Source organism: Macrobrachium nipponense, chromosome 6 (assembly GCF_015104395.2).
Source record: "Macrobrachium nipponense isolate FS-2020 chromosome 6, ASM1510439v2, whole genome shotgun sequence".
Lineage (NCBI taxonomy): Eukaryota > Metazoa > Arthropoda > Malacostraca > Decapoda > Palaemonidae > Macrobrachium > Macrobrachium nipponense.
The window spans coordinates 44,793,401-44,820,522 of record NC_061108.1 but is presented as its reverse complement, the minus strand read 5'-3'; the positions used below and the strand labels follow the sequence as shown (position 1 = coordinate 44,820,522).

The 27,122-nt window shown below is 47.0% G+C and overlaps 2 protein-coding genes across 2 annotated transcripts in view; one reads left to right on the top strand and one right to left on the bottom strand.

The window, feature by feature from the left end:
• The window catches only part of LOC135216172 (uncharacterized), a 72,993-nt gene that overhangs the window by 14,897 nt on the left and 30,974 nt on the right, over positions 1–27,122 (top strand). The window lies entirely within an intron of this gene.
• On the bottom strand, positions 3,448–3,903 carry LOC135216509 (uncharacterized). The gene has a single exon (XM_064251880.1). The coding sequence runs from the start codon at positions 3,901–3,903 to the stop codon at positions 3,448–3,450; it is 456 nt and encodes a 151-aa protein (XP_064107950.1).

Here is a 27,122-nt window from a genome sequence, read left to right as displayed (position 1 = left end):
AGGACCTAAAATCGACTTTAGACATGATTCGATCGCTAGGATTACTCGTCAACCTCGAGAAGTCTCAGATGATCCCCAGCCAGAACCTGGTTTATCTGGGGATTCAGATGGATTCTCAGGGTTTTCGAGTTTTTCCTTCGCAGAGAGGCTCATACGAGGCTTTATGAAAGTCTCGAACTTCTTAGGGAAGGAATGCAGTTCAGCGAGGGAATGGTTGAACCTTCTGGGGACTCTTTCCTCGCTGGAACAGTTCTTTTCCCTAGGGAGACTTCACATTCGCCCCCTACAATTCTTCCTCAAGAAAGTCTGGAACTGGAAAACAGGGCAACTTTCGGACTCGTTCCCGATCCCTCTGGAAGTGAAGGATCACTTGAGATGGTGGTTAACCCCTCTCAAAAAGAACGAGGGATTGTCCCTAACCGTTCTGAACCCAAACCAAGTGTTGTATTCCGACGCTTCGGAAACAGGATGGGGTGCGACTCTAGGAACAAGAGAAGTGTCGGGCACCTGGACGAAGGAACAGGTGTCATGGCACATCAACTGCAAAGAACTTGTAGCCATACACCTTGCCCTCAAGTGCTTCGAGTCAGTAGTCAGAGACGGGGTGGTCCAGGTCAACTCGGACAACACCACCGCTCTGGCGTACATACGAAAGCAAGGCGGTGGGACTCATTCGTTCTCTCTCTTCGAACTGGCAAGGGATCTCTTGGTCTGGACAAAGGAGAGAAAACATCACCCTCCTCACGAGATTTGTCCATGGGAGAGAGGAAGTGAGAGCAGACAGACTGAGCAGGAGGAACCAGGTCCTTCCCACAGAGTGGACCCTCCACTCAGAAGTTTGTCAAAGTCTTTGGTCTCTATGGGGGAGGCCTCACATAGAACCTTTTTTTTTTGCCATGTTCCTCTCCAAGAGGATAGACATCTTCTGCTCGTCAGTAGAGGACCGAGAGCATTCGCTGTCGACGTCCTTCTACTAGATTGGTCGGGCCTTGATGCATATGCCTTTCCCCCATTCAAGATTCTGGGCAAAGTGCTCAGGAAATTCATGGCCTCAGAGGGGATGAGGTTGACACTAGTAGCCCCATATTGGCCAGCTCAAGATTGGTTCACAGAGGTACTGGAGTGGACGGTGGACTTCCCCAGATCTCTTCCAAACAGAGCAGATCTGCTCAGACAACCCCACTTCGAGAGGTATCATCTAAACCTCCCCGCTCTCGCTCTGACTGCCTTTCGACTATCAAAAGACTCGTCAGAGCGAGGGGCTTTTCTCGAAAAGCTGCAAGCGCTATCGCTAGAGCCCGCAGATCTTCGACTATGCAAGTCTATCAATCGAAGTGGGAAGTCTTTAGGAGATATTGTAAATCGAAGAAGCTGTCCTCCTCCAATACCTCTGTGACCAACATTGCCGATTTCCTTCTCCTCCTGAGGGAGGAATCGCACCTTTCTGTATCCACCATCAAAGGATACAGAAGTATGCTTTCAGCTGTTTTCAGGAATAGAGGCCTGGAAATAGCTGATAACAAGGATCTTCACGATCTGATCCGGTCTTTGTGGTGGCTGCCCAACAGATTGTGTAACTCATCATTGCCCTTAACAGGGCACATTTGTATCTTACCTAAGATGATTGTGTGGATGAGAGAATGAGTGAGTTGACTGGTCTCTTTCTTTCTCTTTTATCTTTCCTTCTTCCTTTGGGGCGGGTTGAGGGATAGACGCGTCATTCGCTGGACTGGTCTGATACAGGTGAGTAAGGTAGTCATACTGATAGTTTGGTCGCTTGGTATGCAAATAACCAACCCTCTATTTGGTAGCATATGCTCCACTCCTTGGCAAGGGGGAGTAAGGAGTAGTAACAAACCCTGGTGTGTTGGTTTGTTATTGGACAGTCAAAGTTTCTCTTTAGTTCCCTGTACAATGATTTTCCCATATATCATTGTACGTCTCTCAGTGTCTGAGTGTTTGGATATCAATGCAACTAGCTTCTCACAGGCATCAGTCCCTCTCCGGAAGATATTTCTTCCGGAGCTGGACTGGTGGGTAGGCTGAGCCAGTTTAGGATGTCTGTACCTCCTTCCAAGTATAAGTCTATCCTATTGTTAAGACCAAAGGTTTGTTTGCGTATGAACAAATGACAAATTTTCTAAGACAATTTGCATTTTTCATAGCTACAAACCTGAGGTCTTAACGTTGTGCCCACCTCTAGTCGCTCTGTCTTGCTAAAAGACATCCTGGGTTGGGAAAGACTGAACCCTGTGGCATGGGTGCGTGGTCCTTGACCACTCCTCACCCGATATACACACACGTTGCCAGATCTCACAAGATAACTTGCTTTCATATGTGATTTAACCGAATCCAGCTAGGCATTAGAAATGATCCTATTGTTAAGATCTCAGGTTTGTAGCTATGAAAAATACAAATTGTCTTAGAAAATTTTTTATTTTTTACTCCCCGGTACATATTCTAATCGAAAATCAAACTCGCTCAAATCCTCAATCGTCCTCTCGATCCTAGCATTCACACTTTCCTTCTTGATTGTATACACTAATGGCCGATGGTCCATCCATATGACAAATTTTACCCCATACAAAAACACTTTCAATGCTTTCACACAAAACCTTATTGCCGCAAGCTCCTTCTCAACCACTGAATACTTCAGCTCTGCTTTATTAAAAGCTTACTCACATACGCAATTATTGTCAATTGTCTCTCCCTATTCACCTCTTGCATCTGCACCAAGCATCCTCCTATACTAAACTTACTCGCATCCTCACTAAAGTCTGGAAAAGCCAAGGTGACATCTCTAGCAGCCTCCTCTTTCAATCTCTCAAATGCTCCCACCATTCGCTCATCCCACCTCAGCTTAGTACAATTTTTCTTCCCGGTCCATTCAGTCAACAGCTTCCCTATACCTGAACAATCCCTAACAAACTTCCTCCCGAACTCAATCAAACCCAAAAAACCCTTTAACTCATGCACGGTCCAGGGACGTGGAAACTCACTTGCTTTTTCCACAAACTTTTTATTCTTCCTTACGCCACTAGCACTCAACCTTATGACCAAGAAATTCCACTTCCCCAGCCAACTATGTACACTTCTCTAGTTTCACTTTCACTCCAACCTCTTCCAACCATTCTAACACCTCAAGCAGTTCTATATTCTCCTAAACAGTCTCACTCACAATCAAAACATCAGCTATAAACAGTCACCTTCCTTCTATCAAAACCAGCCAAAACTACATTCATCACCCTCTGGAAGGCAGCAGGAGCATTAACCAACCAAAAACTTAACCACTTGAATTGATAGTGACAACTACTACCGAGAAAGCCGTAACATACCTGCTTCCCTTCCTCAAGAGGCATCTGGTAATAGCCCCGTACCAAATCTAATTTCGTGAACCCTTTCATCCCATGCATCTTATACACAATCAGACACCACATTCATCAGGAATCACTCCTTTACAGTCACTTCATTTACCCTTCTGTAATCCACACACATCCTCCAACTTCCATCTGGCTTATGTACTGGGACTATGGGACTATTCCAAGCACTCTTGCTCCTCTCAATCACTCCCACTCTCTCAAGTTCCTCACACTGTTCCTCAATCTCTTGGATAATAGGCATAGAAAAGTGTAGACAACGCTGACATGTGGGGGTATCGTCTTTCAAAATTACCTTGAATTCGGGAAGCTTAGCTCCCCCAAAATCCTCGTCACCACAACTCAACGCACCCCGCCTATCCAACAACATCTGCATCAACCGCTTCCTCTTGTCATCACTAACATTTTCATCCACCTCAGTTCTTTCTCTCAACTCATCATATTTCCACTTATCACCTTCTTTTACTCTACCTGTCATCACCTGCCATACCTTAACATATCTTTCGTCGTCCACATTCACCAACATATATAACACCCTACACAATCACTTTCACGTATACCCCCGCACGCAGCTCGCTTTTTCTGACACTCTGCAATGAGGCTACAAAACCCTAGGTTTATTGTAGTCCCCCTTACCGAACAATTATAGAGCCCGTGATTTCCACGAGCGGCAGGATACTAAATTCAAATTTAGCGCGTCGGCGGTCGCCAACACTGGTGGTGATGACGTCATCTCCCTCCACTCGCGGGAGAACCAGGTACAACTGCCCAGGTGAATCCAATTCTTTTCCTGCCGGCGTCCGGTGAACATCGGTGGTCGGTGCGGTTGGATGACTTTGCTTCGCTTTTTTCTTGTGGATTTGATCTTCGGAATTGGTGAAGTACTCTTGTTTGGCGTTGTTGTTATTTTGCTTTTTATTTAGGCGTTGCCATGTCGGATTCTAGTCCATCGGGAGTTAGGTTTTGCATCTCAGGATGTAAAACTAGATTATCCAAGCTAGAGTATGATTCACACTAAATGTGTTAAGTGTAGGGAACAGGTTTGTTCAGCAGATCGAACATGTAACGAGTTGGTAGTGATTGTGGACTGATTCTCAATGGAAGTTTTTTAGTTCATACTCGGAGAAATTAGCTAAAGACAGAATTAGAAAAGCAGCGCTTAGGTAAAGTAGACTTAGCTCTGCTTCGTCTTGCGATGCATCTGTTCCTTCTGTTTCTCCTCAAATTGTTATGTCTCCTTTAACTACACCTCCTATTCCTCCTACTAATCCCACTCTCCGGCTTCCCGTGGTAGTTTCTTCCGACACCATTGCCAGTCTGGAATCGAGGTTAGATCAGAAATTTTTCGGTACTACGAATATGGTTTTGCAACTTGGTAATTCAGTTAAGACGTTTTTGAGAAAACGGCTTCAGGTAAGAGTGTAGTTGAGGGTGCGTCTGTCTGTCCTGACACGTCTCCTAGACAAAGGTCACTGTCCAGCTCCCCCGCACCGGGAGAAGACATACCGGAAGTCCAAGGGAGTCGATCGGGATTTGCCCACAGACAGGCGCCTCTCTTGTTGAGCCTGTTGCGCCTCAACAGGGCTCGGTTAAGCGTTGGAAAGGTGTTGCGGTCAGACGCCTTTCAAATGATTCAAGCGATTCGTCTCCGGTCGCACCGGCGCTCTTGGCGAGATTCGCCCGTTTCGCGTCCCTTAAAGAGGCGTTCAGGCGCCGATTCTTCGCCTCCCCTCCAGTCAAGCGGTATAAGGAGCCTGAGAGTAGGGTTGCGCCTCGGCCGTTAGCGGCTCGTTCGTCGCCTCAATCTGTGCCTTTTTCGGCTCCATCTACTAGTAGAGATTGTGGTTTTAGCGCTGTAGCTAGCAGTTCTAAGGGTGTTTTCTTTAGGCGCTTTTTCGTCTGTTACGCCTGATGCGCCTGTTTCGCCTCGAATTTCGGCGGCTCCGAGCGAGGCGCAAGTAGTTTTTCCGCCTCCTGCTGAACATTTAGGCTCTTCCAAGCCTACGTTAACTGTTTTGATTCGTCTCTGGCGCCTTTGCGCAAGCAGTTAGAGATGTTAACCAACAAACTGGATGAATGAGTCCAAGGGTGGGTGGTTCGAAACCTTCAGATCCGGTTGTAGTTCCGTCTACTTCTTCGGCGGTATCGGAGAATGAAGAAGAAGTAGAGGAGGAGGATTCACATCACCTCTCGTGTTATTCACGTCTCCTTAGATTTCTTCTGGTATCTTATCCAGATTATTTTGAGAAAGCGGCTCCGCGCTCCCCAACTTCGACTTTTTTGATGAGGAGGAAAACTTCAGACCCTCTCCTCCCAAAACTTGTTCTATCTAAAGCGGTTAGACATTCGTTGAAGAGGAGAAAGGGATGTCTATGAAAGAGACTTAGGGAAGGCTCTTTTTTGCTTACCCTCCCTCTAAGTTGCTTCGTAAGAGGTATAGGTTTTATGTAACTGGGGAAGCTTCCTTCTCTGGGAGTTCTGCCTCCTCCCAGGGAGACTTCCAGTTTAATCGACTCCTCTAGAAGATCTGCTTTCGCCGCAGCGAAAGTTTTCTTTACAGCGCCTGAGTTGGACCACGTTGTAAAGAATCATTTCATACATTCAACTTACCTGTCAGATATATACATAGCTATAGACTCCGTCGTTCCCGACAGAATTTCAATTTCGCGGCACTCGCTACAGGTAGGTCAGGTGATCTACCGCCCTGCTCTGGGTGGCAGGACTAGGAACTATTCCCGTTTTCTAATCAGATTCTCTCTGTCGCCGGCTGTATCAACAACATTGTTACTTCCTCCTGACTAGAATTTCGTTTTTCGCAAAGCTTTTGATCATCTCTCGCTGATATTGGTGACGTACTTGGACGTGTTTTGGCATTCGCTATCGTGGACTGTTTTTTGGACTTGGTTTTTGGAATTTGTGAATATGTCTGATTCTAGTGTTAGTTTCAGAGTGTGTGTGAATGAGGGCTGTAAGGTGAGGATTCCGAAAAGCTTCGGTAGATCCTCACACTATTTGTAGGGGGTGTAGAATGGTTGAATGTTCGATTGAGAATACGTGTAACGAGTGTGAGAAACTGAGTGCACAAGAGTGGAAGAATCTAACTTCTTACTTGAAGAAGTTAGAGAAAGATAGAGAGAGGAAGGCGGCTTATAAAACCCGCAGAATGTCTGCCTCTCATGATTTACTATCTAGCTCTGTAGCTTCTTCCTATGATAATCATGACCATTCTGTTTCAGCCCGTTCACAAATTGCTAATCCCTCTAGTTCTGCTTCGGAAATAGCAGAACTTAGAGCTTCCTTCATGAAAATGCAGGAAAAAGTCGCAGCATTGGAAGGTAAGGAAAGTGATGTGGTAGTGATATTAGTGTCCCCAGTGTAGTGGAGGGGGCGTCTGGTCGTCTCTGCGACGCTCCCAGGCCTAGACCTCTTCCAAGCTCCCTGGCCGGAGGAGAAGGAAAGTCGAAAGCCGTACGGGGGTTGTGGAGAATCCCCAACGATCAGGTGTCCCTTCGGCAGAATCGATCGATCGACTGCCAAGACTATCGACTGCCAAGACCGCTATAGGAAAAGCGTCCTTCGAGAGTGCTTTTCGTCGTCTAGTTCGCTTCTCCGAGAAGAGGATGGAAGGAGTCGATCTTTCCCGTCCTTTGAAGAGGAGTATGAAAGAGCATGAGCTCAATTCGAGTCCCGAGCGCTTCTCGGAAGGAGGAGCGCCTTCGGTAATAAAGAAGGCGAGAATACATTCAGACTCTGGGTCTGGAAGAGATCCTAGAGCGCCTTCCAGATCTCCCTCTCCTAATTCGGAAGATTCCTCAACCAGGAAAATTTTGAAGAATATGCAAGAGCAATTAGCCTTGTTAGTAGGAACTCGTTATAAGGAGCCTACTCGTAAGAAGGATGATAGGCTTCCTATTAAAAGATCTAAATACCTATCTCCTGTCGGGCGCGACGCATCCTTCAGGGGAGTTGTCGCACAGGCGGCCATCTCTGGGGGGAGCGGTGCGCTAGACAGGAGAGAAGTAAGAAAGGAAGTTACTCCTGTCAAGAGTAGGGAGCCAACCAACCAGAAGCCAGGCTCCGAGTAGGCGCAACGAGCCAGTACAACATTCAAGATCTTCAATCAAGCGCCAAGAGTTAGCTGAAGAGGAAGATCCTGTTAGGAGTAGAGCGCTTGTGAGACGGAAAGCGCCTACCGGAATCAATACTCCTACTAAACATCAGACGCATGCTAAGGATCAGGAGTATTTGAACGACGTGCTCCTAACAGACGCCAGGAGTCGTCGGGCCTAGATACTCCTCCCAGGCGCCAGGAGTATTCTGAACTGAATACTCCTCCCAGGCGCCAGGAGTATTCCGAAGCTTATACTCCTACCAGGCGTCAGGAGTACTCTGGACTTAATACTCCTCCCAGGCGCCAGGAGTATTCCGAAGCTTATACTCCTCCCAGGCGCCAGGAGTATTCTGGACTTAATACTCCTACCACGCGCCAGGAGTATTCTGAACAAAATGCGCCTACTAGAAGCCAGGAGTATTCGAGGCGCTCTGCGCCTGCCAAGCGCCAGGAGTATTCCAAACACGTTACTCCTCCCAGGCGAGGTACTCCTGCTGTACACCAGGCGCATTCCTCGTATGAAGAGCCTGACACTCGTAAGAGAGTAAGAGAAGAGTCAGAAGAAAGAAGGGAGCCTTCTTCTCCTTCCGAGCCTATCAACCCAGAAGATGCCTCGGAGGACGAAATGAAGGAAGGATCTTCGAATTATAAAGTTCTTTCGTCCCTTCTATGGAGGAATAGGAGACTCTTTGACGCCAGCTGCTCCCCCTTCTCCACGCTCTCTGTTTCGAGCACGAAAACACACAAGTCTTCCTCTTTCCTTAAAATGAAGCCTGCTATATCTATGAGGAGGGCTCTACAATCTCTTGACTCCTGGTTCAAGAAGAAGAAGGAGTTGGGAAGGACGGTCTTTTGTATGCCTCCCCCTAAACTTACAGGGAGGGAGAGGGCATTTGGTACGAAACGGGAGAGAATATGGGATTGTCTCTGTCTGTTTCAGCTGAATCAGACTTCTCGAGTTTGGTGGATTTCGTCGAGAAGGCACGCTTGAATGCAGCGAAGGTAACATGGGGGGCTTTCGGAAAACGGACCACCTTATCAAGGGACTTTTTCACACTTTAGAAGTTTTTAACTTCTTAGATTGGTCTCTTGGGGTTCTGGCCAAGAAATCTCAGGAAAAGAACAACTCGACCCAGAAACCCTAAATAGCATCCTCGCCTGCATTGATAAGGCTGTTCAGGATGGATCGGGTGAGGTATGCTCCCTCTTTGGTGCAGGAGTTTTAAAGAAGAGGGCGGTGCACAGTGCTTTCCTCACGAAGGCTGTCTCTCCTTCGCAGAGAGCCGCCTTATTGTTTGCGCCTCTCTCTGAACACCTTTTTCCCTCGCAGTTGGTGAAGGATATCGCGCATTCTCTAACTGAAAAGGCCACCCAGGATCTCCTTAGACAATCCTCAAGGAAGAATAGGCCTGTGGCTAGTGAGGAAAGAAAGTGGCTCGCCCAGCTCAGCAACAGCCCTTTCGAGGAGGTCTTCAACTAGACCGATCGCCAGAAGGAAGTCAACAACCGATAAGAGGGGCAGGTCTTCTTCCGTCCCTTTAAGAAAGGGAAGTGAGAATTCTGTCCTCCAGACACCCGTAGGAGCCAGGCTACATTATTTTGCGAAAGCCTGGGAAGACATAGGAGCGACACTTGGACACGATGTCGATTATCAAGAAGGGTATCGCATCCCATTCAAGGACATCCTCCCTTGACAACATCTCCGAGGAATTGTCCGCCAGATACAGGGACCCTGTTCTGAGGGATACTCTTCGTCAGATGGTGGAACAGATGTGGGACAAAAGAGCAATAGAGCTTGTGCTGGATTGCAACTCCCCGGGGTTTTACAATCGCTTGTTTCTTGTAACAAAAGCCTTGGGGGGATGGAGACCGGTACTGGACGTAAGTGCGCTGAACAAATTCGTCGAACAACAGAAGTTCAGCATGGAAAACGTCTGCCTCAGTCCTTGCAGCACTGCGACAAGGGGATTGGATGTGTCCCTAGACCTTCAGGACGCATACTTCCACATCCCGATCCACCATTCGTCGAGGAAGTACCTTCGATTATGTTCGAGGAAGAATTTATCAGTTCAGGGCCCTGTGTTTTTAGGCCTGTCCCACGGCTCCTCAAGTCTTCAGACGTGATGAAAAATGTAGCAAGGCACTTACATTTGAAAGGGATAAAGTCTCCCTGTACCTGGACGACTGGCTCATCAGAGCCAGGTCTCAAAAGCAGTGTTTGGAGGACTGTTAATAAACACTGGAATTGACAAAATCTTTGGGATTGATCGTGAACCTCGAGAAGTCTCAGATGATCCCCAGCCAGAACGTGGTTATCTGGGGATTCAGATGGATTCTCGGGGTTTTCGAGTTTTCCCATCTCAAGAGAGAAATAAAGAAAGGCTGTGCCACAGTATCGAACTTTCTAGGGAAAGAGCGCACTTCAGCGAGGGGATGGCTGAGCCTTCTGGGAACCTTTCCCTCGCTCGAAGGAACAGTTCTTTCTCCTAGGAAGATTACATCTTCGACCGCTTCAGTTTCTTCCTAAGGAGAAGTTGGAGTTGGAAGACAGGTCAGCTCTCGGACACGTTTCGATCTCGGAAGAAATAAAACATCATTTGAAGTGGTGGTTGATTCCATTAAGGGAAAACAAAGGAGTGTCCCTGCAAGTACGGAACCCAAGCCTGACATTGTTTTCAGACGCCTCGGAGGCTGGGCGGGGTGCAACATTGGGATCCAAAGAAGTGTCAGGCACCTGGTCGGCAGAACAGGTGTCATGGCACATAAATGCAAAGAGCTCTTAGCAATTCACCTGGCGCTAAAGAACTTCGAACACTTATCAGAGGCAAAGTCGTGCAGATAAATTCAGACATACGACAGCTCTGGCTTATGTTCAAGAAGCAAGGAGGGACGCACTCTTTTGCTCTGTACGAAGCTGGCAAGGGATCTACTGATGGGCGAACCAAAGGAAGGTAGTTCTTCTAACAAGGTTTGTTCAAGGGGAGAGGAATGAGAGCGGACAGATTGAGCAGGAGATTCCAGGTCCTTCCCACAGAATGGACACTCCACTCAGAAGTCCTGTCAGAGCCTTTGGCTCCTTTGGGGCGGGGGAAGCCTCAAATAGATCTTTTCGCCACATTCCTCTCCAAAAGGATAGAAACATTTTGTGCCCTGGTGGAGGATCCCCGGGCTTATGCAACAGACGCCTTTCTCCTGGACTGGTCAGGGATAGACGTTTACGCTTTTCCCCCGTTCAAGATACTGGGGGCAAGTAGTCAGAAAAATTCGTGGCATCCGAAGGAACCAAGATGACTCTGATCGCTCCGTATTGGCCAGCTCAAATTTGGTTCACAGAGGTGATGGAATGGACAGTGGACTTCCCCAGATCTCTTCCAAAACAGAATAGATCTGCTCAAACAACCCCACTTCGAGAGGTACCATCAAATCTACCCGCTCTTGCTCTGACTGCCTTTCGACTATCGAAAGACTTGTCAGAGCGAGAGGGTTTTCTCGCCAGGCAGCAAACGCAATTGCTAGAGCCCGCAGATCATCTACTAGGCGAGTGTACCAATCGAAGTGGGAAGTTTTTTTCAGAAACTGGTGTAGTCGAAGAAGCTGTCCTCTTCCAGTACCTCTGTGACCGAAATTGCAGATTTCCTTCTGTTTCTAGACAAAAGTCGCATCTCTCGGTACGACTATTAAGGGGTACAGGAGTATGCTTTCAGCAGTCTTTAGAAACAGAGGATTAGATCTAACGAATGATAAGGATTTGCACGACCTCATTCGTTCCTTCGAAACATCTAAATCACTTGAACCTAGGTTCCAAGCTGGAACTTAGATGTGGTTCTTAAATTTCTATTCATCAGATGAATTCGAACCACTTCACACTGCTTCGTTCGTAACATCACTAGAAAGTGTTGTTTCTGATGTCTCTTGCAACGGCCAAAAAGAATCAGTGAGTTGCACGCCCTTGAATCAAGAGTTGGCTTCAAAGGAGACTCTGCAATTTGTTCATTTCAGTCCCTTTTTCTGGCCAAAAATGAAAACCCTTCGAATCCCTGGCCCAGGAGCTTCGAAGTGAAAGGACTTTCTAGTTTGGTGGGCAGAGAGGCAGAAAGATCCCTTTGCCCAGTTAGAGCTCTAAAATTTATCTGAACAGGAAGAAGCAGTTGGGGGTTCGCATAAAAGGTCTTGGTGCTCAGTGAAAGACCCCAAGAGAGCAATGTCCAAGAACGCATTAGCCTTCTTTGTTAGAAGTGTTATCACAGAAGCTCATAAGAATTGTCCAGATGATTCTTTTAATCTTTTTAAGAGTGAGAGCCCACGAAGTTAGAGCAATCGCAACCTCTGTGGCGTTCCAAAGAAATATGTCACTAAAGAACATTTTGGCGCAACTTATTGGAGATGCAACTCTGTGTTTGCATCCCATTATTTAAAAGACGTGCGAGTTACGTATGATAAATGTTTTTCTAGGTCCGTTTGTGTCAGCACAGACGGTTCTGGGTAAAGGAGAAAGCACCAATCCTTAAATTATGTACGTAACCCTCTTGTCGGATGTGTTCTCGGGTTTTCGGTGTATGGGAGTGTCAGTTGTCGCACAGGCGGCCTTCACTTCTCTTCATTTGAAAATCGAGTGACATCTGACTATTAGAGGGGTACAAAAATTTTGTTATTTTGTATGTATGAGTTTCGAGTTTGTGGTTGTTTGCTAAGAGTTTTGGGGATAACTCTAGGCAATCTTAGAACTAACACGGGTTAGGATCGGGTGATCGGGATTGGTGTGTGCTCCTTAAATAGTGCGTTGTCATATAAGCGGATGTGCTCCCATTGACAAACGCCAGTTAGGATTCTGTCGAGTAAGTGGAAGAGACCCCATCGACAGATCCACAAGAACTCTTGGCCACAGATCACTATCTCGCTAAGGCTCTTGAGATGAAGCAGACTCTGGGCAGTAGCCACGAAGTCTTCCATCTAAAAAGGTAGGAACTAAGGTTTATTTATACCTACAACATATGTTGTTTACCTGTCTAGTCAGTTGGTTAGCTGTCTCTTGCCCTCCACCAAAGGGTGTCAATCAGCTATGTATATATCTGACAGGTAAGTTGAATGTATGAAATGACATTGTTATGATACAATAAAGTTTCATACATACTTACCTGGCAGATATATACAATTGAAGACCCACCCAGCCTCCCCGCAGGAGACAGGTGGAAGAGAGAATCTGATTAGAAAACGGGAATAGTTCCTAGTCCTGCCACCCAGAGCAGGGCGGTAGATCACCTGACCTACCTGTAGCGAGTGCCGCGAATTTGAAATTCTGTCGGGAACGACGGAGTCTATAGCTAAGTATATATCTGCCAGGTAAGTATGTATAAAACTTTATTGTATCATAACAATATCATATTTAAACTTTTGGAAGTCTTTAGCTTCCTTGATTGGACTATTGGCGCTTTAGCGGCCAAGATCGAAGACTGTCCTTCTCTTTCTCAGGAGTTAGCGGAGGATTGGATTGGTGTTTCTGTCCTGTGCAGGACAAATCCATTAGGGATGGATGTGATGAGTTAGCTTCGCTCATCGCCTTTGGTACCCTTAAGAAAAGGCAACTTTGGTGCTCCTTTGCTTCTAAAAGGGTTACGTCCCAACAGAAGTCTGCTCTCTTGTTTGCTCCTTTTGTGAAAGATAACCTCTTTCCAGACGATGTAGTGTTGTCAATTTCGTCTGCGCTAGATAAGAAATCTACTTCGGATTTACTGGCACGTCTACTAAGAGACCTAAAAGCTCCTGTGGAGACTGTTCCTTCGGTTTTCTCCTCTGGCCCAAGCGCCTTTTCGAGGGAGAAAACCCAAGCGCTTCTTTCGGCCGAAATCGAATTTGCGACCTCAGTCTAAGGCCTCGGCCAAGGTTAACAAACCTTCCAAATGAAAGCTCGGTTCTTCATGCACCAGTGGGAGCCAGGCTGGCTCTGTTTTGGGAGGATGGGAAAACAAAACAGAGGAGCAGAAGCCTGGGTAGTGCAAGTACTCAAGTTCGGCTATCGTATTCCTCTCGTTTCACCTCCCTCGCTCTCACCTGTGCCAATTCCATTCCAGGCATACTCTCCGGGCTCAGACAAATTTCTGGCGCTAGCCGCAGAAGTGGAAGCGCTTGTTCTCAAAGAAGCGATAGAACAGATAGAAGGGATTTTCCTCCAGGCTTTTACAATCGCCTTTTTGTAGTTCCCAAGTCATCAGGGGGCTGGAGGCCGGTTTTGGATGTGAGCGCCCTGAACTTGCATGTCCAGAAAAACAAAATTTCATATGGAGACCACTCGTTCGGTTCTGGAGTCCATCAGACAGGGGGATTGGATGGTATCTCTGGACATGCAAGACGCTTATTTTCACATTCCGATACATCGCGAATCTCGGAAGTACCTGAGGTTCATGTTCGAAGCAAGGTGTTTCAGTTTCGGGCGCTTTGCTTCGGACTAGCGACCGCTCCTCAAGTTTTCACCAGGGTTCTATCCCCGATAGGAAGCTGGCTACACATATTAGGAGTAAGAATCTCCCTCTATATGGACGATTGGCTTCTCCGGTCGGAATCAGAGAGTCGGTGCATGAAGGACCTTGGAACAACTCTGGATCTTGCCAGAAAGTTAGGAATTCTGGTCAACAAACAGAAGTCCCAGTTGGTTCCATCTCAGAGCATCCTTTATTTGGGGATGATTCTGAATGCTCAAGTTTTTTCGGGCTTTTCTGTCCCCGAAGAGGGTTCAAGGCTGTCTGGAGACAGTTCAGGAGTTCTTGAACAAAAAGGTAAGTTCTGCCAATCAGTGGATGAGGCTCCTGGGCAAATTGACGTCAGTGGAGAAATTTGTGACGTTGGGAAGACTGCACATGAGACCTCTGCAGTTTTTCCTGAGAGCCTCTTGGTGCAGGAAGACACAACCAGATCGATTACCTTTCCTGACACAGATCAAATAAAAGAGGACCTAAGGTGGTGGCTCTCTCGAGCAAGGTTTGGAAGAAGGGTTAGATTTACGACCCATCCTCCCGAACCTACAGTTCTTTTGCCGACGCATCGGACACAGGTTGGGGAGCCCTACTGGGAAAATCAACGGACTTCAGGAGCTTGGTCGGAGAAGGAGAAGAAGTTCCACATAAATGTAAAGGAACTGTTAGCAATTTTCTTGGGGCTCAGACAGTTTCGGAGCTTAGTAGAAGGTCGAGTAGTGGCAGTGCATTCCGACAACTCCACGGCTCTCTCGTACGTGCGGAAACAGGGGGGACTCAGTCTTTCTCTCTGTACGAAGTAGCCAAGGATCTCCTCCTGTGGTCAAACGAAGCGAAGGTTCAGCTAGTCCCGAGATTTGTTCCGGGAAAGATGAACGTCCTGGCGGACGAGTTAAGTTGTCAACAGCAAGTGTTACCTCTGGAGTGGACTTTGGACAACAAGATTTGTCAGAAACTTTGGCGCCTTTGGGACGACCGTCAATAGACCTGTTCGCGACATCAAGGAACAACCGTCTTCCTCTCTTTTGTTCTCCAGTCCCAGATCCTCTAGCTTGGTCGTGGACGCAATGCTGTTGGATTGGTCGGGTCTGGAAGCTTATGCATTCCCTCCGTTCGGTCTAATAAGAGAGGTGCTGAACAAGTTCATGTCGCACAGCAATGTAACGCTAACGTTATCGCTCCCTTTTGGCCCAGAAAGAGTGGTTTCCCGGACCTTCTCCAGTTGTTAGTAGACTTCCCCAGACTTCTTCCTCCAGAGAAGTGGCTTCTCAAACAACCTCACTTCAAGAGGTTCCACCAAAACTTGTCCGCTCTAGCTCTGACAGGGTTCAGACTGTCCGGAATCTTGTCAGAGCGAAAGGATTTTCAAGAGAGCTGCAGAAGCTATCGCTAGTTGTAGGAGAGAGTCTTCTAACAAACTCTATCAAGGGAAGTGGAGAATCTTCAGAGAGTGGTGTAGAAGTGCTAAAGTCTCTACTTCTGCGACCTCTTTAACAGAAATAGCAGATTTTTTTTCTTCTATTTCTTAGGAACTCTAAGGAAACTGGCTCCTTCGACGATCAGAGGATATAGAGCCATGCTCTCTTCGGTTTTTCGACATCGAGGTTTGGATATTTCCTCCAATTCAGATCTGTCGGACCTCATTAGGTCTTTCGAAACCACTAAGCTCCCGCAAGATACAGTGGCTTGGAACTTAGATGTGTGCTTAAGTTCCTCATGGGGCCACCGTTTGAGCCTTTGAAGTCGGCTTCACTCAGGAACTTGACTAAGAAGGCACTCTTTCTTATTGCACTAGCTTCTGCTAAGCGTGTCAGCGAATTGCACGCTATAGACAAAAGAGTCGGTTTCTCTCAAGGCAATGCTGTATTTTCGGTATCTTTGACCTTTCTAGCCAAAAATGAGAATCCTTCTAATCCTTGGCCGAGGAGTTTTGTGGTAAGGAACTTATCTGATATTTGGTTGGACATGAGGAGGAAGAAAGGCTCTTATGTCCAGTCAGGGCTATTAAGCAGTATCTGTTTGCCACTAAGGGTATTAGAGGACAATCTTCTAAGCTCTGGACCTCGGTTCAAAATCCCTCTCGTCCTCTTTCTAAGAATGCTATATCGTTCTTTATTAGAGAGCTTATCAGGGAAGCTCACTCGCAGTCCGAGAACGACAATCTTTCCGTTCTGAGAGTTAAAGCTCACGAGGTTAGAGCAGTGGCAACTTCTTTAGCATTCAGAAAGAATTTATCTTTAGCTTCGATTCTTCAGAGCACGTTCTGGAGATCGAATTCGGTTTTTGCGAGTCATTATCTCAAAGAGATAGAAACGGTTTTCGAGAATTGTAAAACGTTAGGTCCGGTGGCGGTTTCTGGCATGGTGTTTGGGAGAAACGGCACAGGGGTCGTCACCTCTATGCTAACTTTTCACCTTGAATAGGTGTCGAGTTCAAGGGAAGCTGGAGGTACTGAGTACCTGGGATACTCACCAGTCTGTTAGGTCAGATTTTTACAATGGTTGGGTATATATGTTTTTAAATCTGGTGTTGGTGACAAATGTTTTTGTATGATTGAATTTCTGGTCTTAGCCCAGGGCAAGGGCAATCTTTGTTGTTACTATCCTCCGTCAGTCAGCCTTGACTCGCTTGAACTACGGAAGGATTCCACTCCTGTAGAGGCTAACTTTGGTCAAATTCCAATTCCTCTACAATAGTAAGAAGAGCACCGACCAGAGGCAGTAACAGTCTGCTGTAGCTCTCTTACAAGGTAAGGTACAACAGACACCTTGAGTGTTTACTGGTATTGCAATAAATGTAACATTTAAAAATACTAGTGGGTCCACTGAATCCCACCTTCCCATAAAGTGTAATCAGCTCTATAATTGTTCGGTAAGACACTACAATAAAAAATGAAATTTCATTATTAAAATGAAGTTTTATTGTATACTTACCGAACAATTATGATTATACCCACCCTCCTCCCCTTAGGTGGACGGACGGGCAGAAAGAATTGGATTCACCTGGGCAGTTGTACCTGGTTCTCCCGCGAGTGGAGGGAGATGACGTCATCACCACCAGTGTTGGCGACGCCGACGCGTAAATTTGAATTTAGTATCCTGCCGCTCGTGGAAATCACGGCTCTATAATTGTTCGGTAAGTATACAATAAAACTTCATTTTAATAATGAAAATTTCATATTCTCCATATCTGAAATCCTGTTCTATACATGCAGGCTCGCTCTTACCTACTTGTTCACATCTACAACCCTCAACCACATATGCACACTTGTCACCTTTGACAATCCCAAGACTATCTGGCCACGCAGCTCTCACACTAACAGCTTCTCCAACTTCTCCAACTTCTCGCGGCACTTTTACACTCTCTTTTGCAACCAACGGCACCCTCTTCCATATTTTACTGTTTACCCCTCCATCCCTATCCAAGTACAACTCTCCACGTACATTCCTTTTCATATGCAATTCAACCATGTTCGTGCTCGGACGGACCACCATCCCACACTTCTTCAGGAACCTGTACCCTAACAACTATCATACTTGATCACAAAAGTCACATCCATCATCTTACCTTTGATTTTTACATTTGTCACACAACATTTCCATGACAGGCATACCTAAATTCCCTATTCCTTGTACATCCCCTTTACATGTCCTAATTTCACACTCACTCCACAACTTGTCACATCCATTTTCAAAAAGAACATTGACACTGCACCTGGTATCAATCAAAGCAACCAAACACACTCCTTTGCACCTCACTTTTACACTCATACATTCATGAGCTCCATCTCCAAACCCTTTATCGTGCAACAATCCTTTCACGCACATGCATCACTCTTACTGCCGCACACCAGAGGACCCACCCAACTGAATCCCCTTTGCACTTAGTTTCCCCGAATTCCCAGTCTTACTCATCCTCTTTTGCCTACACACACTCGCTATATGACCTTCCATTTCACATTCAACATATTTCGCACGCAGTTCCTTACACATCCTAGCATAATGCCCATTCTTTCCACAATTATCACAAATCTTGGTCACCACAGGTACCCCGACATCCACTTGCTATATGCCCTACATGCCCACACCTGTAACACTTATATCCCTATCTTTCTTACATTCACTCACCATATGACACCAACATTCACTCATTTTGTGTCCTGGCTTTCCACATCTGTAACACGGCTGTCCTCTTTCACGACTAACTGATCCTACTCTTCCAATGCTTGGACTTCGATCTCTCTTAGGGTTTACTACACTTACTTTAAATGCTCTCACACTCCTATCAATCACTCGTTCTGCCATTCGCCTCGGCCTCTAAAATTGCCTCCCTATAGCTCTTAAAACTCTGGTATACCCCTCAACTACTTCAGTCCTAACACTAACACTTCTCTTTCATACACCTATCTAACTCGTAATCCGTTACTATTTTCTAAAAAGTTGTTCCTCAACCTTCATTCGTCCAATCACATTTTCTCCTTAATTTTTCAGTTTGTTCATGAAACTTACCTGTCAGATATATATATAGCTGTATTTTCTGAAGTCCGACAGAATTTTAAAAACTTCCGACACACGCAGTGGTCGGCCAGGCCGGTTAGTTTACCCATTACCATTCCGCGCTGGGAGGCGGGTATCAGGAACCATTCCCATTTTCTATTCATAATTTTTTCTGTCGCTGGTGCTGAAAACACCTGTTTCAGTACCTCCATCTTAGGATTTTGGAAACTTCATTGCCGCTAAGTATCCAATAATTTTGTCTTTTGATTTATTTACTTGGATTGTGGGATTTGTGGCTAGGCATACGCTATCTTAAATTGATTTGAATTTGATTCATTTTGCATAAAATATCTGAATCTAGTTAGGCTAGTTTCAGACGGGGTTGTCTGCAAAGATAGGGTGTGGCTACCGAAAGCTTCGGTAGATCCGCACTTGGTGGATGTACGAGGGGTATGGGTCTTGCTTCTTTGTTGAGATTTGTCATGTAAGGAGTGTGAGACTTTGTCTATTCCGTAAGGAGACGTATGATTCGTATGTACGCAATTAATCAGTAAACATGTCTAATTCCGTAGGAAGACGTATGATTCGTATGTACGCAATTAATCAGTAACAAAAGTCAGGGTAGTGAACTGCTAACCTTCCTGTAGACTTTATTTTGCTAACCCTGTAGTATGGCCTACGTGCTATGAATATGTCTACGAGAGGTGCTCGCTCTCCTTCATTGCTGTGAAGTGCTACTTCTGTAATTGTTACTCCTAACCCTGCAGTGGTTGCCTTCGGGCCCTAAGCGTGTCTGTAGAGAATTACCCTTTCTCTGATACTCTTTCGATTCGTATCTTAGAATCGAAGTGCTTGCTTTAGAGAGTAAAAGTGAAGTGCAGAAGTGCAGTGATACCCCTTGTGTAGTGGAGGGTGCGTCAGATCGGCCTCGTTTCGCCTCTAGGCCGGGACCTCTGCTTGACTCCCAGGACCGGGGGGGAGGAGCATGTCGAAAGCCTAAGGAGGGTTACAAAAAGGAACCCCCACCAGATCTGGCGTGCCTTCGGCAGTTTCTGATGAAAATCCCCCAGACTGCCAAAGTGCGTGCGCGTGCACGAATCCTGAAAGATTGCTTCTCGTCCTCCGAAGCGTCCTCCCCATGCAGGGGTTTGGAGCTTTCGGAAGGGACTCGCGCCCTCTAAATAGAAGCTTTATAGAAGAGGACGCTTCACGTCCTCTCTCTCTCTCTCGTTATGCGTTCAGTGAGAAGTAAGAAGGCGAACGTCGCCATGAACTCGTGTCCGTCTTTCCACCGAGAAATACGTTAAAAGAAGTCATAGTAGCAGGAAGCTTTTGAGAGCGGACGCCCGGACGCTCGGATGGACTCCAGGCGCGCGCGGGTGCACGCCAAGTGCGCGCCAGTAGGACGCCGAGCGCGCTCCAGTGGACGCCGAGCGCGCTCAGTGGACGCCGAGCGCGTTCCATTGTGGACGCCGAGCGCGCGCCAGTGGACGCCGACGTGCACCAGCGCACGCCAGGTGTGTGCCTGGCTGAACGTTTCTGTTGAACTCTTCAAGCTCTTGTTTCAGATATGGGCCTAAAGATGTTTACCTCTACCTCCGGTGATACCTTCTACCTCACCTGCAAAGAATGTGAAGTAGGCAGTGCTTCGGAGGAAGTTTAAAGTGAACAGACAACTTCTTCTTCGAAACCCAGCAAGACATCGGGTTTCGTGAATTCAAGAGGTCTCTGTCAATTAATATTGCTTTTCGCATAGGTGGATGGAGTTAAGGAAAGCTCAAGGGAAGATCTCGTTTGCTCTACCGCAACCTTTGCCATTCGGCCAATAAATTTAAGTTGCCACTACCGCAGTCAAGACTTTGCGATAAGGCAGTTACGGGTTGATGTAAGGCTCGATGTCCTGCACGTCAGGACTCTCGGCAACGTTCAGTGGGATTCTTGCAAAGGCACTCATCAAAAGGACGCTCTTCAGGAAAGCGCAAGACAGGACTTCCTTTGCCATACTGCCAATAAATTTTAAGCTTTAGCAGGCATTAGTTGTGATTTACGGGAGAGGAAGCTGGTTGGAGAGTTTCTTCCTCTTCCCAGGATAATTGTGCAAGCTTTTTAGCCCATCTGAAAGGGTTTTTCAGAAGGGTTTTTCAGCTGCCGAATTGAACATCGTCGTTCTACCTGCCGTAAGCCCAGTCTCTTAACAGGATTCTTGCCCCTTCCTCGTTTGAGACGGGAATCGAAAAAATTAAATGCTTGACTCCCCTGGATTACGTTTTGTCAATTCAGTGACTTTCCCCCATTGACAATATACTTTCGTTTTGTCAAGTAAGTGGGTATCCCCTCATTGACAAAATATCTCTTTGTCCCGTAAATGGGTTAGTTCTCATTGACAAACATCTCATTAACTTGATATTGCGTAAGCGAATAAGCTCTTATTGACAAGATTCGGAAGAGCTCTCATTCGTCATTCGCAGACTCGTACAAGAAATAGACTTGTAGACTACGTCAATGAACGCTTATGTCCAGTAACATAAGAAGCTTGAGCTGACTGCTTCGATTCTCTTAAGTTTTTGTTCATGAAACTTGCCTGTCAGATAGTTATGTAGCTGTATTTCCGAATTCAGCTATATATATGTCTGCCAGGTAAGTATGAACAAACTTTATTGTGATATAATTTCATATTTTGCCTTGCGTTATTTTACTTCTGGTGGTTCAAGTCATATACGCTTGCTGTAGTTACCTCTTCGGATGGCAAACCGAGAGGTCTATTGTCTATTTTAAGGACATTTAATCGTTACTCCCTGCAGTCTTCCAGGAGTTTCCGATTTATCTTTTACCGTTGTATGGTAGTGTTCTGACGACACAAACGCATCTATATATTTAGCGTTTTCTGTTTCGCTTAAATATACCAGCTTGAGAGTCTTTCTGCTCAAAAAATAACGGACCTATTTCTTCGTAGTAATAGGGTAGCTGGCAACCCAGACATAAAGTTAAGAGACGACGTTCGTAAGCTGCTGGCTGCTGCTGTCACGCTGTGTCTGTCTTCCAGTCCAACCGAGCCAGTAACAGATCGGGCGCTGTCATGCGCCGTAGGTTACGTCTCTCTCTCCTGCGGGATTGACTGACTAACCGTATCTCTGTGCTGGCGGTTACGTCTCTCCTGCGGGATTGACTGACTAACTGTAACTCTGCCCTACAATCACGGACTTTAGCCTAAGATTGAGGGGATTTCTTACGTGAATGAATAAATGTTGCATTCGTTTTGCCTTACTATGTTCAACAGAGTTATCTCTTAATCCTTTCGGTGCTCGTTACCGCACGGTATAGAAACTAAGAGTCTACCGCAACATTGCACTTTTATATGCTCTCCTGCTTAGGCAAAGCGCAGCCTTATTAGGGAAGTAGCATACTCGGGGAGGGAATGGATGAGCTTGCTGGGGACCATTTCCTTCCTGAAGAAGTTTGTTTCCCCGAATAGACTGCAATTCAGACCACAGTTTTTTCCTACCGGGAAACTGAATATTATTCAAGATCTAGGAATGATTCTGAACATCTCTCAGTGCGTTTATCACCTGAGGTGATAGAAAGAAGGTGCCGGACATCTGGATAGGGTTTCAGATGTCCTGGATCTTAATCTGAAAGAAGTAAAAGCGATTCGTAGTCCCTCCAGTCCTCATAACGAGTTTTGGGAACCAGTGGTCCAGATCAACTCTGATATTCCACAGCTCTCTCATATTCTTAAGAAGTATCTTCTCTCGTCCCTGTTCGAGTTTACGAGAAAGCTATTATAACAACAGGCGTAGAATGTAACGATCCTCTAGAGGTTCGTTACCGGATTGCGAAAGTCCGTACGAATCGTCTCGATCGACGGCAGCAACTATGACTTCCGAGTGGAATCTTTCTTTAGAAGTAAGTTGAGTTGTGGAGACTTTAGGGACGCCCTTTCATTCTTCTCTTCGATATGTTGAGGACGAAGAGGCTTCTTCTTCTCTGCTCCCTTATTCTCGATCCGGGATCGGTACCATTAACGCCATCCTATGATATTGAACGTGGATGGGATATTTAGTCCTCTTTTCCCCTTTTTTCCAATCGCTTAGGAAATGTAATAAGAGGCTTTTATGACGTCAGGGAGTGACAATACGCGATGTTTGGCCTTCAGGATCCTGGATTCACAGAGGTCACATACTTCCTAGTTCACTTTCCAAGGACCTTTTCCGAGAGAGTCGGTCTACTCTAACTCGAAAGGTACCTATAACCTCTCCGCTCTGAGTCTTGACTACGTTCAGGCTATCGAGATGTTGACAGGAATAAGATTACCGTCTTCCATTTCCGTCTGAAGAATGGGATAAGCTGGCAGTCACAACTATTAAAGAATACGCAAATATGTTGTTGACGGCCTTTGGGCTCAGAGATTTGCGTCTGTCAAACAACAAAGCCCTTCACGATCTTTGAGTTCTGTGGAATCTCGAACCTCGCTCACCATCTACTTTTTGTCTCACCTGTTTTCTCGAGTCAGACACTCGTGCGAGATCAGGCGACATATAGTAGCCCTGAGTTTCTTGTTGACGAAGTCGGTTGCGTTTATACACCCCCGATGATCGTGTAACATGAGACCAGGTTGGACTGTCAGGCATTCTTCCTTCGGGACTGAATCGCCTTTTTGCTCCTCGCATCCTTTCTCCTGGCACCAGAAGCTCGAGTCAGGAGTTGATTCGCTGACGACGTTGGGTTGCGTTGATACACCCCCAAGGTTTGCTTAGATTGAATCGCCCAGGCAGTCCAGACACTCATCCTTCAGCGAAGAATAGTGCCTTATGGTCTTCAGGGTACAGCCTTGCTGTCCTTGATTCGTCTGACTGGTCAACTGGCTCCGGTCACCTGACTTTAGTACAGACGGACTGCGTGCAGTCCAGATCGAAGCTTCAAATATGGAACCTCTCCTACCTGTTAACTTCTTGTATGTGATCAGGAAGGCCTTCTTCTAACCACCCTAGATACGACAAAGAGGGTTAGTGAGATTTTAAGCCATCGTCACAAGTTTTGGCTTTAGAGAACACAAGGCGGTGTGCTCTCTAACCCTTCCGTTGTGGCCTAAGAATGGTAACCCGTTTTGTCCTTGGGCCAGGAGCTTGGAAGCAAGGATGGCACAAGTTAGTGGGCAGGAGCCAGAGAGAGTCCTGTGCCCTGTCGGGTCTCTCAAGTTTTATCTACATAAAACTCAAGAAAGTCGAAGTCAATCGGGCAATCTGCAGTGTTCCGAAAAAGACTAGAATTGCCCATATCGAAGAACAGCCTGGCTTTAGTGTTAAGGAGTTCTTTCAAAAATGCTCCTTCATTGTGTTTGCACAAAGATTTGAAATCGTTTTATCTGAATGCTCACGAGGTGAGGCGCGGCCTCGGAAGCATTTCAACAGAGCATGGCACTCAGCAAACATCCTGAGACCATGTTTTAGCGAAGCAACTCTGTGTTCACTTCACACTCCCTGCGAGATGTGAAGATGCATATGAGATCTGCTGCTCGCTAGGGCCATACATGTCTGCAGACACAATCTTGGGGGCAAGAAGTACCACTCATCCTATCCTGTAGAAAATGGTTAGGAAGAGCTCTTAATTTAGTTGTTGGTCGCCGACAACGGCGACTTCTTAACTCTTAAGCCTTAGTTAAACACACCTTAACTTTGGCTAGGTTGGTCAGGTGGTGGATGATATATTTTGTTCATGAAACTTACCTGACAGATATATATATAGCTGTATTTCTGACGTCCGACAGAATTTCAAAATTCGCGGCACACGTAGTGGGTGGGGCGGTCAGGTGGTAGTACCCATTCCCGCCGCTGGGCGGCGGATATCAGGAACCATTCCCATTTTCTATTCATATTTTTTTCTGTCGCCGGTGCTGCAAACATCTGTTTACAGTAACTCCGTCTAGGATTTTTTCATATATTCTCGCATAATATTATTCTGGATTGACTTTGGTATCGACTTCTGGATTGTTGGATTGGCACGCGTAATAGTGGAGGTTTTTGATTTTTTGATTTTTGGATTGGCTTTTCTGGATTCAGTATGGTCTGGATCAAGTTCGGGAAGTTTCAGAGTGTGTGTGAGGAGTGAATGTAAGGTGAGGCTTCTTAAACCTTCAGTTGATCCTCCCACACAGTTTGTATGGATTGCAGGGGGCAAGTTTGCGTGGTTGATGATAGGTGCAATGAATGTAAGGATTTGGATGATGATAAATGGAGGATGTATGAGACCTATCGGCGTAAATTGGAGCGCGATAGAGTCAGGAGGTCTTCCTCCAAGGGCAGCTCTACTAAAGGTAAGGATAGTAACATTTCTCCTCCTCTAACACCAGTAGATTTTGCCCAACCTAATCCTGTGTTGCCTTCGGGCCCCAGTGCTGTGTGGAGAAGGTAACACCCTTTCTCTGATTCTAGAGTCTATTCGTGCTCTCGAATCTAAAGTTTTGGCCCTAGAAACCGGCCCAGTGAAAGTTTGTGTTAGTGCCCCTAGTGTTGTGGAGGGGCGTCAGATCGGCCCCATAAATGCCTCTAGGCCTAGACTCTATCGGACTCCCAGGACTCAGGGAGTGGGTATGTCGAAAGCCGCAAGAGGGTTACGGGGGCTCCCCACCGATCTGGCGTCCCTTCGGCAGGCCTTGTTGCTAAATCCCAGGCTGCCAAGGAGCGCGCACGAGCGCGTATCCTGAAAGATTGCTTTTCGTCCTCCGAAGCGTCCTCCCCGCGCAAGGGGTGGAGCGCTCGGAGAGACTCGCGTCCGTTGAAAAGGACCTTTTCGCTTTGAGGACGCTTCCACGTCCTATGTCTCCTCTTTCGTCAGAGGACGCTTATGACGCCTTTCCTCCTCAGAAGAGAGGAAGGCTTTCTTCCGATGAGGACGTTCGTTTCCACGCACGGGCGTGTTCACCTGAGAGGCAGATAGCTGTACCTGCTAGAAGGAAGGAGGCGTCCCCTCGCCCCTCGCCTTCTCGCAGTCTCAGTCCTGCCCCTTCTTTTGCTCCTTCGTCACCTACGAAGGATATCCTTGTGTCCCTTCAGGACCAGATTTCGTCGCTGATGGGGGGCTCAGAGGACTTGCCCAGCAGCAGTCGAGCCTAAGCGTAGGAAGGACGTTCGGCTGCCCGTCAAGAGGACGAAGCGGCCTCATTCTCTCTCAGCTCGCTCGTCTCTCTCTCCGCCTCCGGATCGTCAACGTTCTCGTTCTCCTAGCAGACCTTTTACTCTCTCAGGAGAAGACGCTCGTCAGGACGCTCGGCGTTCGAAGCAGGACGCTTTACGCTCTCGGCAAGTAGCTGTTGAGGACGCTCGGCAGGACGCTCGGCGTTCTAGACAGGACGCTTTGAGCTCTCTTCAAGACTCTTTTAAGGAAGCTCGGCAGGACGCTCGGCGCGCGAAGCAGGACGCTTCTGGTTTTAGACAGGACGCTTTGGAGGACGCTCCGCAGGACGCTCGCCGTGTGAAGCAGGACGCTTTTCGAGCGAAGCAGGACGCTTTTGAGACTACAAAGCAGGACGCTCGCTTGTCTAAGCAGACGCTTTTGGCGCCGCTCGTCAGGAAGCTCGCGCTTCCTTTCGTAGGGGAGCTTCTGTTAAGACAGTTCAAGTGGCTTCTAAGGACGCTCCTCTTTCGGAAGATGTCAGTGCCTCTAAAGATCAACGTACGGCCGCTTCCGTACCTGTAGCGGATACTTCCAACCAACGGAAGTCTTTATTCAGGATTGAGCCTACGGGACGTACTCCCTCTCCTGATAGGCGTTCTCCAGTTCCTCTTAGGGAGGAAGGGGAACTTAGTAGCCCAGGGAGTTCCGTAGAGGAAGAACAGCCGGTAGCTTCAGCTGTCTCGGACTACAAGGTTCTTGTTAGGCTGTTACGTTCAGCATTCGGGGACAAGTTCCAGCCTACAGCCCTTATGGTCTCCTCCTCCTCACCAACTTTCGTCTTCCAAGACCGTAAAGACCCCTGAATTCGTCGAAATGAAGACGTCGCTGTCGACCAAGAGGGCGTTTAAGAAACTTCAAGACTTTATGTCCAGAAGGAAGGATCAGGGCAAGACCACTTTCGCCCATCCACCCTCTAGACTCGCCGGGAAAGGAGGAGTTTGGTATGAGACCAAGGAGGATGTGGGGATAAAGGTCCCTTCGTCGCGTGTGTGACTTCTCCAGTTTAGTCGACGCCCAGAGGAGGTCTCTCTTAGCGTCTGCTAAGGTGACCTGGACTCCGGTTGAGACTGACCACCACTTGAAGGGACTTCTTCGTACCCTTAATGTGTTTAATTTCCTAGACTGGTGTCTGGGAGTTTTGGACCTTCAGTCTAGAAGTCCTGATTCTCTCAGTCTGGGGGAGCTGTCCAGCGTGTTGTCATGTATGGACAAGGCCGTCAGGGATGGTTCGGAGGAGCTAGTTTCGAATTTTGGAACTGCCTTCCTGAAGAAAAGAGCACTGCTGTGCAATTTTACTGCTAAGTCGGTATCTCCCGCTCAGAAAGCGGAATTGCTCTTTGCGCCTCTTTCGGACCATCTCTTCCCCAGGCTATGGTAAAGGATCTGGCACAGAGTTTGCAAGAAAAGGCGACCCAGGATATCTGGTTCAGTCTTCAAGACGTCCAGCGGTTCCTTCCACTTCAACATTCAGCAAACCCCCGAAGAAAGTCAAACCCTTTCG